The sequence below is a fragment of the Podarcis raffonei genome, chromosome 5 (genome assembly GCF_027172205.1).
Source record: "Podarcis raffonei isolate rPodRaf1 chromosome 5, rPodRaf1.pri, whole genome shotgun sequence".
Lineage (NCBI taxonomy): Eukaryota > Metazoa > Chordata > Lepidosauria > Squamata > Lacertidae > Podarcis > Podarcis raffonei.
Window position 1 is genome coordinate 100,072,115 of NC_070606.1, and position 17,788 is coordinate 100,089,902.

At 47.5% G+C, this 17,788-nt stretch overlaps 1 protein-coding gene across 6 annotated transcripts in view; it reads left to right on the top strand.

Annotated features, from left to right (window-relative positions):
- The window catches only part of TP63 (tumor protein p63), a 152,046-nt gene that overhangs the window by 121,847 nt on the left and 12,411 nt on the right, over nt 1-17,788 (top strand). For 3 of the 6 annotated variants that reach the window (XM_053390858.1, XM_053390853.1, XM_053390857.1), the window contains 6 exons: nt 2,382-2,568; nt 3,741-3,856; nt 5,615-5,724; nt 7,272-7,465; nt 9,947-10,029; nt 10,421-10,563. In XM_053390858.1, coding sequence (XP_053246833.1) covers nt 2,382-2,568; nt 3,741-3,856; nt 5,615-5,724; nt 7,272-7,465; nt 9,947-10,029; nt 10,421-10,563 — 833 coding nt within the window. The remainder of the gene's footprint in view (nt 1-2,381; nt 2,569-3,740; nt 3,857-5,614; nt 5,725-7,271; nt 7,466-9,946; nt 10,030-10,420; nt 10,564-17,788) is intronic. The other 3 variants (XM_053390854.1, XM_053390856.1, XM_053390855.1) reach the window with 3 other exon arrangements.

Sequence of the window (17,788 nt, forward strand, 5' to 3'; positions counted from 1 at the left end):
CCTTTTTCTTCTTCTCCTTTCTCAAACAATATATTGCCTCGCTTGGCACGCTCCCGTTTCCGCAGGCTGTGTAAATCCTTTGTGTGCGTAATCCTTAGCCTGCGGGCACGAGAAAGAAAGCGATTGCACAATCCAACATTGTCGCGTTCGAAAAAGGGCTTTAAACCACGAAGTATTTGCAGCAGTGCCTTTCGCTGCGATGACCTAAATCCTTTGGGCAGCGATGTGAGAAGGGGTGGGGTGGAGCAGAGAGGAGAGCCGGAGTTCATGCTTGAAAATAATTGGCCAGTTCTTCGAATTTCCCCCAAGATTCATGTTTTCTCACCTGAGCAACCTGTAACAGAATAAAATCCCTCCCACCCGCCTCCTTGAATATCCATCGCTAATCCCCTCCATTGCCACACTGCCACCCACCTGCCTAACCAACCACCCTTGCCAGGAGCCTATTATCCGGACAGGATGCAAAGGGCGAGTTTTGCTGCAGTTTAACGTGTGCGTTCCTGTCGGGCCCTTTTGTTTGCGCACTTGGGACCGTGCCTGGGAGCACGCAGCCTTTCACGGGACGCTCTGAAAACAAACAGCTTGCTGGGCACCAAGAGCTGGGAAGGGAGGAAATGCCAGCAGTTTTCTGTGGTTGCCGCAGCCAGGGGGTTTCCATGCCGTGTGGAAGCTCTTGCAGCCTTCCAGGCACTTACAATAAATAATAATAAATTTGTATTTATACCCCGCCCTTCCCGGTTCAAAAACCGGGCTCAAGGTGGCTAACAACGAATTTAAAACACTTAATTGTAAAAGCAGCATGAAATACAGTATGAAAACATGAATAACAATGAAATTCAAAGTTCAGAAATCAATTTAGGGGAAATCCATCTAATAAATATTAGATAATCACCAGGGCTAGCTGGCTGAATTAGTCCTAAAGGTAAAGGTAAAGGGACCCCTGAACATTAGGTCCAGTCGTGGCCGACTCTGGGGTTGTGGCGCTCATCTCGCTTTATTGGCCAAGAGAGCCAGCGTACAGCTTCCAGGTCATGTGGCCAGCATGAGTAAGCTGCTTTTGGCGAACCAGAGCAAAGCACGGAAGCACCGTTTACCTTCCTGGTACCTGCCGGAGCAGTACCTATTTATCTACTTGCACTTTGATGTGCTTTCGAACTGCTAGGTTGGCAGGAGCAGGGACCGAGCAATGGGAGCTCACCCCATCGCGGGGATTCGAACTGCCAACCTTCTGATCGGCAAGTCCTAGGCTCTGTGGTTTAACCCACAGTGCCACCTGCATCCCTTCAAATTAGTCCTACTTGGGACTAAAAGACTTGACATCTTTTGCACACTGGGGTGGAGTCACAGAATCGTGGCGCTGGAAGGGACCCAAGTGTCATCCAGTCCAACCCCCTGCAATGCAGGAATCACAGCTGAAGAGTCCATGGCAGATGGCCCTCCAACCTCTACTTAAGAACCTCCAAGGAATTAGAGTCTACCACCTCCCAAGGTAGAGTGTTCCACTGCCAAACAGCTCTTACTGTCAGGAAGTTCTTCCTGACGTTTAGTTGGAATCTCCTGTCTTGTGACTTAAATCCCTTGGTTCTGGTCCTGCCCTCCGGAGCAGGAGAAAACAAACTTGTTCCCTCTTCCATGGGACAGACCTTGAGGCTCTCACATCCCCTCTCAGTCTTCTCTTCTCCATATTTTATATTAAGTGTGTGTGTTGACTGCCTTGGTGCCCATGTATTGCGAAGAGACCTCAGCAGGATTGGTGCTGCCCAGAGGGAAGGATAAGGGACTGTGGCTTGTGACTTCGCTTTTATTTAATTTCATAGAATGTATACATTTCTTGACTGTCAAGCAAACAAACAAACTCAAGCCTCAAAGTGGTTTGCCAAAAAAAGATTTAAAAATAACAGTATCAATCAGAGAAAATAACAACAATAATTTAAAACTTTTGAAAAGTTAAAAGAACAATAAGAATTAACTCACGTTAACTTTCTAAGCATCTGGGCATGCTTGCCTATGTTTTGTTGTTGTTTTTCATTACTATACCACTATATTTTTTAAGGAAAAAGCTCTCAGAGCTGTTAAGACATTAAATAAAACACTGCTGAAGAAAGTCCGTATAAAGCATCCGTTCAAAGCAACTTAATTAACAGGAATCTAAAATAATATCTTAAAGATTTAAAAATAAAACATTACAAAGTCAGCTACACATAGCACAACACTTTTAGCAGCTGCTGAAGGACTGCAGGGAAGGCGCCTGCCTCTTGTCAATAGGCAGGGAGTTCCAGAGTTTCGTTGCTGCCAAAAGATAGTGTTCTTACCCATGCAAAACGGGTCTTCCTCGTCTGCTCTCCTGACTTTGCCTCCCTTCCCCTTTGTCCTCCCATCAGTACTCCACCGAACTGAAGAAGTTGTACTGCCAGATCGCCAAGACGTGTCCCATTCAGATCAAGGTGATGACCCCCCCTCCCCAGGGCGCCGTCATCCGTGCAATGCCCGTTTACAAGAAAGCGGAGCACGTCACCGAGGTGGTGAAGCGCTGCCCCAACCACGAGCTCAGCCGAGAATTCAACGAAGGTGAGTTGGGCACCTCCAGATCTTGAAAGACGATTCCCGTATCTCCTCTCAGTCTCCTCTCCTCCAAGCTAAGCATCCCAATTTCCATGCACCGAGCCTCATAAGTCTTGGTTTCCATGTCTCGGTCGCCCTCCTCTGCACACCTCCCAGCTTGTCAATATCCTTATCATATTGTATAGATTTGGGGGCGACCCCCTCCCAAACCCTAGAAATTAATAAATGGTAAGGTTTTATTTAATTGTTTTTTAATTTGCATTTTATTTATTTGTTAACATTCTTATATTACATCGGTAAACGTTGTCATATTACATTACAGGACTTACTATAATATAATTTCCAACGTGTATACAAAAATTATATACAAATTTTATATACCTAGAGAGAAAATGAAACAAAAGAAAGAAAGAACAAAGAACAAATTTTAATTATTTGGAGTATTGAAGAGAGGATTGGGGTCAGTGGAAAAGTACAGGCTAAGATTCCTTTCCAAGCCAGGGCCTCACCTGGAATAGAGGCATGAATAAGACAAAATGGATTGATGGCACATCTGAGAGTCTAGGCAGACAGAGGTTGCCATGGTGATGGGGTGTGGGTTCGAAGTGACAGGAAAAGAGTTTTTAGCAGGGTGTTCTGGGGAGAAGAAGAAGGGGAGAGGAAAGACTGGGATCCATCTTGGGCAGGCTGGCTGAAGGCTGGCTAGGAGAGATGCCTTTGGACTCCTGGGCTGCACTGCTGTAGGGGACAAGCCCCTCTTGAAATGGCCATGCTGGACTCCCTCCATGAAGACTGTAAATAGTAAATAGGCTAATAAACCATATTTCCTAAAGCTACGACAGTCTCCACCGTGCCTCCATTTTCCAGAGGAACCACAGACCTGGTGGACTCTCGTCATCACTTGGCAGAGAGAGGGGCAGGCACCCCACTTATGTAACAAGATGAAGCATAGCTATAGAGTGGCCAGTTGACAGCAGCGAGCACAACACAGGTCCATTTAAGTCACTGTCACTAGAGAAGCTCTTCAAGGTGGAGTTGAGGTACGCCAATAGGTGCAGGGATTTTACAGCAAGAAATGAACCCTGGACTGTGGAAGTTCACTTGCTTTCCTCGGGTTATCTCTCTCCAAAACGCTGGTTCTTTTGCTGACCTTGTTCCTTTCCCGTACGCTTTTGCAGGTCAAATAGCTCCTCCCAGCCACCTGATCAGAGTGGAAGGAAACAGCCATGCTCAGTATGTGGAAGACCCTATCACTGGCAGGCAGAGTGTCCTGGTCCCATATGAGCCACCGCAGGTGAGTTGTGTGGGAATCTTCAGGGAGGCAGGAGAGGATATATTGTTTATTGATATCCTTCCTAACTTGCGCTAGCAAGTTCTATAACTTAGCAGAATTTTACATTCCCCCTTAAAACACACAGCAGGTAGCTGGTTGCAGGCTTGTTTAAGCCTCTCACTATTTGGTTCCTGGTAAGTTCCCTTATATCCCTCTTAAAAGAATAAACATGCCACAATCTTGTTTAGAGCATATAAAAGTAGTTTAGTCACATTCTGTTCACAGCTGGATCCCAGAAGGCAGACTTAGTTACAAATATGTACATACGGATCTACCCCATATGGGGGGTTAATCCCAGTTACTGCAGACTGGCAGTCACTGTAGTTCACATGACAACAGGAAAATGGAAAAGAAGGGGAGGAGGGCCGTGTGCCTTGTTCTTTTGTTACCTGCACAGGTAAGGCCACGCCCACCTCTAGTCACATGCAATAGGAGGTATGTCCCAGTCCAGGAGGAAACAGGAAGTTCCGACTGGCTGGAGCAAATATCCACCTGCATGTCCACTCTAGGAAAACAAGGAATGTTGTACTTGAATGCTACTTATGTATCACATCCCACAAGTTGGGAGGCTGAGGTCTTCTAAACAGAACTGTCGTTTGGTCCCTTCAGATGCAACAGAATAAGCCTAAACCATTGTTAATGTTTCACTGCTGCCCCTTGCTCCTTCCTTTCAGCAAGTGGAAGCAACCAACCTAGCAAGTGCTGTGGCATTTATCTGTTTCATAAAATCTATTCACTGCTTGACTGTAAGAAACAAAGTAAACCAACCTCAAAGCGGTCTACAGAAAAGAGAAAACAATGCCATGCAATAATCTATGAGAAAAAAGACCACTGGAAAGTTAAAATGCTTTAGTTGAGATTCCTGTATTGCATGGGGCAAGACTGATGAGCCTTGGGGGTCCCTATACAATTCTAGGGATGCGGGTGGCACTGTGGTCTAAACCACTGCGCCTCTTGGGCTTGTCGATCGGATGGTCGGCGGTTCGAATCCCTGCGATGGGGTGAGCTCCCATTGCTTGGTTCCAGCTCCTGCCAACCTAGCAGTTCAAAAGCACACCAGTGTGAGTAGATAAATAGGTACCACTGCAGCAGAAAGGTAAATGGCATTTCCATGAGCTCTGGCTTCCATCACGGTGCTCCATTGTGCCGGAAGTGGTTTATTCCTGCTGGCCACATGACCCGGAAAGCTGTCTGTGGACAAACGCCGGCTCCCTTGGCCTGAAAGCGAGATGAGCGCCGCAACCCCATAGTCGCCTTTGGTTGGACTTAACCGTCCAGGGGTCCTCTACCTTTTACCTTACCAGTACAATTCTGTGATCAATAAACTAAAAACAGATTAAAACTTGTGGCAACTTTTGAAGCATCTGAGTGCTGAAAGGGTACAAGAGGAGGCACCTGCCTGATCTCAATAGGCAGGGAGTTCCAAAGTGTAGCCGCTGCCTCACTTAAAAGACCTGGAAATCTGCTGCCAGTCGAAAAAGACAAGACTGGGATTAAGGAGACCTGCAGCCCAACTTGGTACAAAAAAAGTTCCTGTGTCAGAATTAACGTTACATCTGAAGCAGATGAGTTTCTCTCGGAGACTTTGGAGAGGGGAAGGGAAGGAAGCCTTTATGGAGGGTGTGTGTGTGTGTCTTGCATCAGCCTTCAGCAAACTGATCACTTCCTGCGTGACTCAGAGCTGACTCAGTATAACTCCCCCTTTTTTCTTCTGTCCAGGTCGGCACAGAATTCACCACCGTCTTGTACAATTTCATGTGCAACAGCAGTTGTGTCGGGGGCATGAACAGGCGTCCGATTCTTATCATCGTGACACTTGAAACCAGAGAGTAAGTTGCATTAGCAGGAGCTCGGAGTGGCAAGCGATGGCCTGACCCTGGCTTGGAAGCCACTGCAACTTGATGGGAGATCAAAATAATAATAATAATAATAATAATAATAATAATAATAATAATAATAATAATTTATTATTTATACCCCGCCCATCTGGCTGGGCCTCCCCAGCCACTCTGGGCGGCTTCCACAGAAACCAAAAATACAGTAAAATATCATACGTTAAAAACTTCCCTGAACAGGGCTGCCTTCAGATGTCTTCTGAATGTCAGGTAGTTGTTTATCACTTTGACATCTGATGGGAGGGTGTTCCACAGGGCGGGCGCCACCACCGAGAAGGCCCTCTGCCTGGTTCCCTGTAGCTTTGCTTCTCGCAATGAGGGAACCGCCAGAAGGCCCTCGACGCTGGACCTCAGCGTCCGGGCAGAACGATGGGGGTGGAGACGCTCCTTCAGGTATACTGGACCGAGGCCGTTTAGGGCTTTAAAGGTCAGCACCAACACTTTGAATTGTGCTCGGAAACATACTGGGAGCCAATGTAGGTCTTTCAAGACCGGTGTTATATGGTCTCGGCGGCCGCCCCCAGTCACCAGTCTAGCTGCCGCATTCTGGATCAGTTGTAGTTTCCGAGTCACCTTCAAAGATAGCCCCACGTAGAGCGCATTGCAGTAGTCCAAGCGGGAGATAACCAGAGCATGCACCACTCTGGCGAGACAGTCCGCAGGCAGATAGGGTCTCAGCCTACGTACCAGATGGAGCTGGTAAACAGCAAAAAAACCGCACACCTTGATCAGAAGCAGAAGGGGCTTTTGTTTTCATTGCGCACAAAGACAGCAATTCCCAATTCACAAACAGGGGCGTGTAGTCATACAATCATAGGATAGTAGAGAATCGTGCCCGGAGGTCCTACCCCATAATTGTTGCCAAATATGGCAGGTTCCACCAGCGCAGGGTTGATTATTTAATTTCTATACCCCTTACTATATTAGCCATTTCACTAAGTGGTCTGCAAAAAAGATATTAAACTAGATATTACAAAAATACAGTTACATATAAAAAGATTGCATGAATACAAAGCTACTAACTTATGGGGGATGGTCCAAGGCTGGGATTGCTCCGTTGGTAGAGCATGAGACTCTTAATTTTAGGGTTGTGGGTTCGAGTCCTGTGTTGGGCAAAAGATTCCTGCATTCCAGAGGGGTTGGGCTTGATGGCCCTCGTGATTCCTTCCAACTCTACAATTCCACGATTCTATGATAATATATATAAATCAGTTTCGGTTAGTAAGACTCCAGGATGTGGACTAGGCCCTTGGATTGGTCCAAGCACACAGGCTGGCATCTTAAAGAGGAGCCATGCACACAGATGCATGCATGTGCTGGTGTTTGGGGCAGACTCCATCTGTAGGCAAGGTTTAAGGGTCGCGGAGGGCATTGGTTGGGTCCAGTGGTTTGCGAACCCGAAGCTTGGCTCCCAGATATGTGGGTTCATCGCGGGTTGCTGTTTCCGTGCATAAAATCCTTGCCCGCTGTGTTTATTTTAGTGCCAGCCCTCCCCGTGGCTGTGAGCTAACAGACCCCCCGTTTTCTCCATCCTCCAGCGGGCAAGTCCTGGGGCGCCGGTGCTTCGAGGCTCGGATCTGCGCTTGCCCGGGCAGGGACCGCAAAGCCGACGAGGACAGCATTCGGAAGCAGCAGGTCTCCGACAGCACAAAGAACGGTGATGGTACGAAGAGGCGTAAGTAGGCCAGAAGGGGGCGCTCGAGGCTGTGGCTGGGGGGGGGGCACAGCTGCGGGGCTCAGAGAACCAGCAGAGGGAAGGGGGCTTTGTGGAGGCGGTGTTTTAGGAATGTGCAAGCTTTGTGGTTCACACGGAACCCTTCGGCACGGGTTGAACATAAGAAGAGCCTGCTGGGCCAGGCCAGTGGACCACCCCACCCATGGGTAGGCAAACTAAGGCCTGGGGGCCAAATCTGGCCCAATCACCTTCTCAATCCGGCCCACGGACGGTCCGGGAATCAGCGTGTTTTTACGTGAATAGAATGTGCCATTTTATTTAAAATGCATCTCTGGGTTATTTGTGGGGCATAGGAATTCGTTCATTATTTTTTCAAAATATAGTCCGGCCCCCCACAAGGTCTGAGGGACAGTGGACCGGCCCCCAGCTGAAAAAGTTTGCTGCCCCTGATCCAGCCCATCAGCTTGTTCTTTCAGTGGCCCACCAGATGCCCCTGGTTTGCGTAAAAGTAAAGGAAGTAAAGGAAGCACGCGGGGCGTGGGTGGCGCTGTGGGTTAAACCACAGAGCCAAGGACTTGCTGATCAGAAGGTCAGCGGTTTGAATCCCCGTGATGGGGTGAGCTCCCATTGCTCAGTCCCTGCTCCTGCCAACCTAGCAGTTCAAAAGCACATCAAAGTGCAAGTAGATAAATAGGTAAAGGTAAACAGCGTTTCCGTGCGCTGCTCTGGTTCGCCAAAAGCAGCTTAGTCATGCTGGCCACATGACCCGGAAGCTGTACACCGGCTCCCTCGGCCAGTAAAGCGAGATGAGCGCCGCAACCCCAGAGTCGGCCACGACTGGACCTAATGGTCGGGGTCCTTTACCTTTTAAAGGAAGCACTGGGTCTTCCCTGACATCTGCTCTGTCAGCACTGAACCCCACATTCAAAGTGGGGCTTATGCTTAGCTTGGCCATGGAGCAGGTGGTTCACATGCTAAAGGCTCCAGGTTTAACCTCCAGGGAAATCTCCAGTGGTTCCCAAAGTTTTTTCTCTGGGCCACATTTTCAGAATAACAATTTGCTCGTGCCACACCAAGTTTTCTATTGATAAGAAATACACTGGGAAACAAAAGGAAACAAATTCCAGTGGCGCTTGATTCATAACATAGAACACAACTGCAAAAATCATGGGGCATCCAGAAAGTGCAAAACAATGCAGCTACAAAAGAGCAGGAATCATTCCCAAATTATAATTCTAAACTCTTACGTGTGTATCTTAAGTGACAAGGAGAGACGTGAGCTTGCTTTTGTTGGATAATCTTATTTAGATGAGGTCTCATTTGAGACAAACCAAGTCTCCTCTCCTCAACAGCACAAAGAAACCTCAGAATTGAAAATCCTTGTTCACGAATATATTGTCTTCAGCATCACTCGATGTTCTTTTTAAAAATATATATTTATTCATTTATTAAGTTTATATACCCCACCTCCTGGATCACAAGATCTCAGGACGGCTCAGTGCTCTTGCTCTCATTTTGAAAACATATCTGTCCATATTTTGCAATAATAATAATAATAATAATAATAATAATAATAATAATAATAATACTTTGATGCTCTACTGTACTACACTGAAATGTTTAAATGTGTCTTAGATTGCTCTTGAGTGTCTCTGCCACATTTGCCATTGTTTTCTACCACACCCTTTGAGAATCAGTGGCCCTTTGAGAAACTCTTAAGTAGCCATTCTGAGAAGCCAGTACAGTCGTACCTTGGATCCCAAACGCCTTGCGAGTCAAACGTTTTGGCTCCCAAACGCCCCAAACCCGGAAGTGACTCTTCCAGTTTGCGAACATTCTTTGGAACCCAAACGTCCGACGAGGCTTCCGATTGGCTACAGGAGCTCCCTTCAGCCAATCAGAAGCTGCGCCTTGGTTTCCAAATGTTTTGGACTTCTGGAACGGGTTCCGTTCGACTTCCGAGGTACCACTGCACTGGGCAAAATAGACCAATGGTCTTGAGACAGTTTGAGGCAGTCTTTTTATTATTATTTTGTGATGTGACTTTTCGCACTCCACCCTTCCCACAAAAAATAGGAGCATGGGGCGGGCTCACTGCGCAGCATGCACACTGCAGAACATAACGGAGACGAAGCGTGTTCCTTGTGGCTGTGAGCCACCTGATAGGTTGTTGGACTTAGTTTGACAACTGCCATTCTCTCCTCCATTCTCTCAGCCAGTGTGGTGTAGTGGTTAAGAGCGATAGACTCGTAATCTGGGGAACCGGGTTCGCGTCTCCGCTCCTCCACATGCAGCTGCTGGGTGACCTTGGGCCAGTCACACTTCTCTGAAGTCACCCAGCCCCACTCACCTCACAGAGTGTTCGTTGTCAGGGAGGAAGGGAAAGGAGAACGTTAGCCGCTTTGAGACTCCTTCGGGTAGTGATAAAGTGGGATATCAAATCCAAACTCTTCTTCTTCTTCTCCCCCCTCCCTTTGGCAGCCTTCCGGCAGAGTACACACGGCATTCAGATGACTTCGGTCAAAAAACGGCGCACCCCCGATGATGAGCTGCTATATCTTCCAGTAAGTTTGGCATGCCTGCCCCCCTGTCCTTGCAGAAACCTTTTGCCTCATTTGTGCCAAACCATTTCCTGGCGGGCAGGGGTGGAGAAAGGGGTGTGTGGTGGGGGCGGGACACCCCGGGTGTCACCACTGAGAAGGGTGACAAAATGCTCCAACCCACCGGCCAGCAGCCAGTCGAACTCCAGTCCTCAGTTCTGCATCAAAACTGCGACTCAGAGCTTCAGAAGCTTTTCAGAAGCTGAGCACGCAAGCCAGCAGAGATAACAAACTCTTCATGATGGAAGGGTGGACAGGGGCATATGTAAAGTGTTGGACGAGATGGGCTGGTCTGGTCTGGTCCAGCAGCCCAGAGCATCTCTTAAGTTTCTTCCTCCCTCTCGTCTGTGCTCAGGTGCGAGGCCGGGAGACTTATGAGATGTTACTGAAGATCAAGGAGTCTCTGGAGCTGATGCAGTACCTCCCCCAGCACACCATTGAGACGTACCGACAGCAGCAGCAGCAACAACAGCAACACCAGCACCTGTTGCAGAAACAGTGAGTATTCGGAAGCCGACTTGCAGATTGCCCCAAAAGCACCTGGGCCGGGGGGCTTGAGAGCAATGGAGAGGGGGAGAGGGGCCAGGGGGGTCTCCACGCGCATGAAGAACATCGCTCTTGCTATGCTGCCTGCCGCTAGCGCATCCCTGACCCAGGACAGCTTCTCTTTGGCTTTGTTAACACGGTCGGTCGATGAGCATGGCTGCTCAGATTTGCTTGTTGTTTTGTGCAGAAGTGTGTTTTGGGTGGGTGGGCGGGATTCTGGGGCCAACCAGATGCCCGAGCGCAAGAGTCCTCTCTCTTTGTGTGATTCCCAGGAGCTGGTATTCAGAAGCATTGCTATGTCTGACTGTGGCTAGCAGAGAGAGGTGGTATAATAATAATAATAATAATAATAATAATAATAATAATAATAATAATAATATATTTATACCCCACTCATCTGACTGGCTTTCCCCAGACACTCTGGGTGGCTCCAAACAGAATATTATTATTTATTATTATTATTATTAATAAAGCTATAAAACATCAGACATTAAAAGCTTCCCTAAACAGGGCTGCCTTCAGATGTCTTCTAAAAGTCAGATAGTTGTTTATTTCCTTGACATCTGATGGGAGGACGTTCCACAGGGCGGGTGCCACCACCGAGAAGGCCCTCTGCCTGGTTCCCTGTAACCTCACTTCTCGCAATGAGGGAACTGCCAGAAGGCCTTTGGAGCTGGACCTCATTGTCCAGGTTGGACAATGGGGGTGGAGACGCTCCTTCACGTATACTGGGCTGAGGACGTTTAGGGCTTTCAAGGTCAACACCAACACTTTGAATGGTGCTCGGAAACGTACTGGGAGCCAATGTAGGTCTTTCAGGACCGGTGTTATGTGGTCTCGGCAGCCGCTCCCAGTCACCAGTCTAGCTGCCGCATTCTGGATTAGTTGCAGTTTCCGGGTCACCTTCTAAGGTAGCCCCAAATAGAGCGCATTGCGACACAGTCTGTGGGCAGGTAGGGTCTCATCCTGCGTACCAGATAGAGCTGGGAGACAGCTGCCCTGGACGCAGAATTGACCTGCGCCTCCATGTACAGCTGTGAGTCCAAAATGACTCCCAGGCTGCGCACCTGGTCCTTCCGGGGCACAGTTGCCCCATTCAGGACCAGGGAGTCCCCCACACCCGCTCACCCCCTGTTCCTCAAGAATAGTATTTCTGTCTTGTCAGGATTCAACCTCAATCTGTTAGCTGCCATCTATCCTCCAACCACCTCCAGGCACTGACACTTGTTTCTGCTGGAGTTCGTTAAGGGGATATTTTTATTTGGGAAACTGCGAACCACTTGGGGAGTTTATCTTTCTCAGTCCCAGGAGAGAATTTCCAGAAGCCAGCCCTCTCTTGGTACCTTCTGAACAAGAGTTCTGCAAGTTTGTTCAGGGCCTCCGTATGTCTGTTTTCAGGTAGTTTGGAAGACTCCCCTTGAAGCACAGGGGTTTTCCAACAGGGGAGGGAGAAGTCTCCTCATAAGCAGAGCTGCGTTGAAATAAACGAACCTTTTCCACTTGCTGCTGCTGACAAAATTGCTTTGTGATAATTACTGTTTTTGGCTCCTCAGGTAGGCAAAGCTAGCATTTTTAAGGCTGTTTGCTTTAAAAGCAAACAAACAAACCAACCAACCACCAGCAACCCATCCACTTAGTTAACAAACCTCCCCCTTTCCCCCAAAATCTCCTTGCAGGCATCCAATTGCAATAGGCACATAGCAAAACTCAACCAGTCGTGCAGTTAGGTAATTCTAGGCTCTGGACTCCGTGGTCTCACTGGGTTGACTTCTACAGATGATAATGTGTGTTGCTTCTTTGCTTGCAAGTCCCTGCTATATACTGTATTTAGGGCTCCACTGGTGGCACCGCCAGGCTTCTGCAGGGATTTCAGAAATGTGAAGCTGTGAATCCTCTCTCTTTGAAACTCTAACGCAGAGACCAAGACTCTTGTAGAAAGCTGGGATGAATGCAACGGAGAGCTGTGTGTGAACACAAACACACGCCTCTGCACTCAGTATTTATACTTTCCTGAAGTTCTTTCCAAGTACTTCTCCTAATTCCCCTTTTTTAAAACAACAACAACAACAAACAAACAAACAACTAGTGTTTTCTGAATGCAAAAGCCTTCAAGGTTCTTCCAAGGTCTCTTATCAGAACATAAGAAGAGGCTACTGGATCAGGCCAATGGCCCATCTAGTCCAGCATCCTGTTGCCTGTGGGAACCCTGCAAGCAGGACATCAGCACAAGAGCAGCTCTCCCTTCCTGCAATCCCCATTAAGGGAGTTCCAATTATATGTATTCATTTTTGCAACTCACATTGCACAGGAAATGTTATGGCTTATCCACACTTCCAGCTGCACCACTGCTTTCCTCCAGGGAAACCTAATCTCCAGTGCTGAATTGGAACAAACAGCAACTGGGTTTTCTGTGGATGTCTGTTCCAATTTAGCACTAAAGAGCGGGTTTTCTGGGGCAAACCGCTTGGGCCCGTGCTTCCTAGGCATGGGACAAATGGGAATGTGGCCGAGCCCTTAGTCCTGCCCAGGGGACGTTGCCTCAGGAGGTCAGTGTGGCTGCCCGCTCTGTGCAAATGCCACTGCTTGTCAGCAGGTTTAGAAACCAAGATATGAAAGCTAGGAGCTTAATGGTACATTAAGCCTAGGTTATGGGTGCAACAACAAAATGTCTAGGCATGCTTTTTTAATAACTAGAATACAAAGCTGAAAAGGAATAGACTGCAGCTAACATATTATGTTCATTTTTCACATGGTCGAATCCTTCCCCTGCCCACCCCCTAATATTCTTAAGAGGGCCTCTTCACCAGTCTTCAGAGAGCAGCTGGAAGTGAGGAGGCAGAAAAAGGTCCTCCTTTCCTTCCACTCTGCAGTTTTAATCTCAAATCTTAGGCACCGTACTGTGCCCAAAGCTCAGAAACTGCTCGCGCTAATTAAATTCCCTGTCTCAAAATGCGCCAAGAACAATGGGAGTTTCGAACGCTGCTTGTCAGGTTTCAAAATTTTGGGAAGTGAGTGTTGCACCTGTGTCTTGCCCGGTAGAGTGGATTTTGCCTGCTTTTTCTTTTGCCTGCTTTTCCTTCTGTGCATGGTTTTCTGACTTCTCTTTGCGTCAAATACCTTCATGATCTCAGTGACTGAACCGGACTATTTTCCTCATCTGAATGCACAGGACTGCAGCTCCTGCAACACGAATGTTCAGGGGAGGGCAAGGAGGACGGACTCGGGTGCTACTTCCAACCCGATGCCTTTAGTTAAAGATTGGTGGCTTCCCATCAAACCTTGAAAGCTTTTTCAGACGCTGCCGTTTGAAGCCAGCTGAAGTTGCAAAGGATTCTCTCTGGAATTCTGCCATTGCCCTGCAGGTGCTCAGCGAGGGGAGACTTATACCTCCTTTTAAAACAGCCCACCAGCAACACTGGGCTTCCTTTAATATGCAGCCAATTCTCCCCCCTCCCTGCTTTGCTCACGTTCAGTCCATTTGGGATGGTTTCAGCTGGTGCAATAGAAAAAAAGAGCCTTGAAGCAGCTGCACGGGCCTTGCAGGCTTACATTGCAAACCCAGATGTCTGCAAGAGTCCCAGGTCTGCACTCTGCTTGTGCCACTGAGCTGCTTTCAAAGCCTTCTGAACTGCCAGAATAGGCCAGAATGTCCCACTGGGCCTTCGCCATTCAGAACCTGCTGCCACCCCAAACCATTTAGTTTGGCATTGCAGCCTGCCAAGTGCTTTGACCCCACTATGACCCCACCCGCCATTTTGCAAGTCCCAGACAAGCAGCAAAACTGGGCTGGACCAGTGTCTACCAAGACACTGTCTTTACGAGAGTCTTTAAGTCTTAAAGCCACCCCACCCCTTGGAAAATCACACCATCAACAAGGAACTGTGCATCCCTTGTTAAATATTGCAGGGCACGAGGAATATCGCCAAATAAACACTCCCAAGCTGTGCCAGACCTGCTCAGTAGTGACTTTGGACATAATTGAAACAAATAGATTTTCTGTATTGAGGTGGACTTACAAACCAGATTTCTGCCAGCATCTCCCAAAGCTGGGATAACGCCTCTATTCTAGAATTTCCCCACCTCAAGTCTCAGAATGTTCTGTTTTGATTTATCCGATACTTGATCCATGCTTCACATGCGGGTTGCATGTGGACAGGAATTTATGCATAAATTAATCAGCTATATCCCCTGATAGCCACAGAACAAAAGGGGTTTCTGGCTCTCACAGCAGCCTGGCCTTTTCTCTGCAGGAGTCCTTTCAGAAACATCCCCCTCTGGTTTCAGACTGGAGCGATAGAGCTTCTGCACTGCATGCAGAATGTCCCAGGTCAATCTCTAATGGCCCCTCCAGGTGGGCCTGGGAATTGTCCCCCCCCCAATCTGAAATCCCAGAGAGCCACTCCCAGTCAGAGTCAGGGCCAGATTTAGGTTTGATGAGGCCCTAACTTACTGAAGGTAATAGGGCCCTTTATATGTCCAGCTGTCCTTTGTCAGCAACAAATTGTCGCTGTTTCTTGTGTTGCATATATGCTATATGGTAATTGATGGACCTCATAGGTATCTCAAGAAATTTGCCCATGTTGCCCTGCAACCAGTCCATGCAGAATGTAGGCACACTATATATAGAAAGGAGCAAACCAGGGATATTTGAGGGAGCAGACTAGCAGGCGGGGGCCATGACTTACGTAATAGGAGCCTACACAACACAAAAGACGGTTGCTGCATGTAGGTTTTATTTTATTAGTTTTTTATCTTATATTTTGGAAATGTACATCCAGTGGCTTTTTTTTCTTTAATTTTTTTTTTGGCGGGGCCAAGAGAGCGGGGCCCTAAGCTATAGCTTGTTTAGCTTATACGTAAATCTGGCACTGGTCAGAGTAACCAGTACTGACCTGGATGGACCAGTGATCTGATCTGGAATAAGACAGATTGCTGTGCTCCTAAGATCTGCTTTTTCTCTCTGACCCCATGTTCTGCCACAGTCTTTTCTTCCCTCCTCCTATTCCTCCGGGTTCTGATCATGAAGGTATTTCTCTTTGCGGCTGCTCACACTTGGTGATGGTTCCTTTATCTCCTCTCCTCTCTCTGGTTCCTTCCCCGCAGCCTCCTCTCAGCGTGCTTCAGGAGCGAGCTTTCGGAAACGAGGAGGGAGCCCCCCAAAAGAAGCGACGCCATTCTCAGACATTCCAGCCCCACAAACCCTTCTTCCGTCTACTCATAGACCAAAGCGGGGAGGCTGTTTTTGTGTGTGTGCAGAGGTTTTGTCCAGCTCCCTTGTTGCAAGGCGGGGAACGGGAGGAAAAGGGGGGAGGCTTTAACTGAGCAAAATGGCTTGATTGAAACTTGGCAGGCAGCAAACCGCTGCAAAGGGATCAAGCTTTTGCAGGAACAGCAGCTACCCTAGCTGTGGACTTAGCCATTTCCAGGTCTGGAACCACCTTGTCTTCTTCCTGTATTGTAAAATGTGGTGCTTCTGTTTTCACCCCTCAGCCTTCAAATGATTTCTTTTGAGCAGGTCTCAGTCTACAAGCATATCTTAAAGATGTGTGTTTACTTGCTAAGACAGAAGCGCAACTTACGGCCTTGAGAACTTTTGATTGTAAATCTGTAAAGTGCTTTTAATGCTGGTCAGAGACTAGTCACGTGTATAGATTTGAGATGCCCTGTCCCTGCTGGGCAGACGGACGACACGAGCACATTGTGGATCAGATGAAACTGTTTATTTCCTATGGAGTTGGTATTGCATTTGTACGCTGCCACTCACAACATTTCTACCTTTGTTTGCAAAAGAGATCACACAGGAACCTCTTAAGTGAGTGGGGAAATTGCTTGGCTTTTGCTGCTGTAAATCAGGTGCTCAGCTCCAAAGTTCCTGTTTTGTTCCCATTTTGTCTTCACTGCAAGGAATTGCCTCAAGTTTGTAGCAAATATTCACAGTCCAGCAAATTCAGCAGGCTTATGATGCTGGTGGTGGTTTGCCAGCCCAGAAATCAAGAGGGGCAGATGCATTTCATTGGTTAACCTTTTTTTTGTGGAGGGAAGGGGCATTTGGGTATTGAGACATCACTTTGGGATCTGCGGTTCTTCCATATTTTTAAAAAAGACTATGCAGCCTCATTGAGATTCTGTTTTTCCCCTTTTTCTTTTTTCTTTTTGCTCTGTGATTTAATCAATGCCCATTTGAACTGTCTGGAGTTAAAACAAAGCAAAACAGAGGAGCGAACCCTTAGCAGATGGTGCCACTCATGAAACAAACAAGTTCAGGTATTTTAGGATCCCGAAATCTGGACGGCGAGAATTTTGTCAGCATCCAGGCAGAGATGCAAACGTTACTGAGTATTGAGACTGGCTATCAGTATTCACTGGTTGATATCCAACTAATTCGCAGAGTAGACCTGCTGAAACCAATAGTCTTAAGATACTACCCATTCTCTTCAGGGACCAGACCCCCGTAATAGAAATTGTGGTTATTTTCTCCACTAGATCTTGGAGGAAAGAACAAAAATTTACCCTATGAATATCTCCTGGTGCAAATTGGATGTTGACTTGCAATTTTGGCTTACTGCAATCAATAATAATAATAATAATAATAATAATAATAATAATAATAATCAAGGGAGTCATTTCTGAGTTTTGCAGTTACACAAATACATAACATGAACTTGAGTTCCAGATGTTCCATCAGCCCCAGCCAGCATAGTCCAAAACATCTGGTGGGCACCAGGTTGGCAAAGGCCAGCTACAGGTTCACCTGCGATTCAGACCATGTGCTTAAATAGCCAGTGAAGTACATGAGCCATACTGGTGGGCGCAATTGCCTATGTGCTTAATGCATACATTCGATTGTTGTGGAAACACAAGTGACACCTCATGTTTTCTCCATAATCGATCAGTCCAAACCTCAGTGTGTTGTGGTTTCTTCCAGGTGTGTGTGTGTGTGTGTTGTCAGTTATGCTGATTCAGTGCGGTCCACCTCGACAAACCTTGCAGGGATTGTGGTGGTCACCATACTGACACTGTTGGTGCATTGGGAGTGCAGGCAGGTAGCACAGCTGAAGCTAAGCAGCTAAGGACCTGACTAGCAAACCCAAAGGAGCGCCATGTCTGCTTTGTGAGGAAGAGCAGGAAACTCTTAAAACTAAAGCGGAAGGGGGCCAGGTGGCACGTCCTAGTGAGA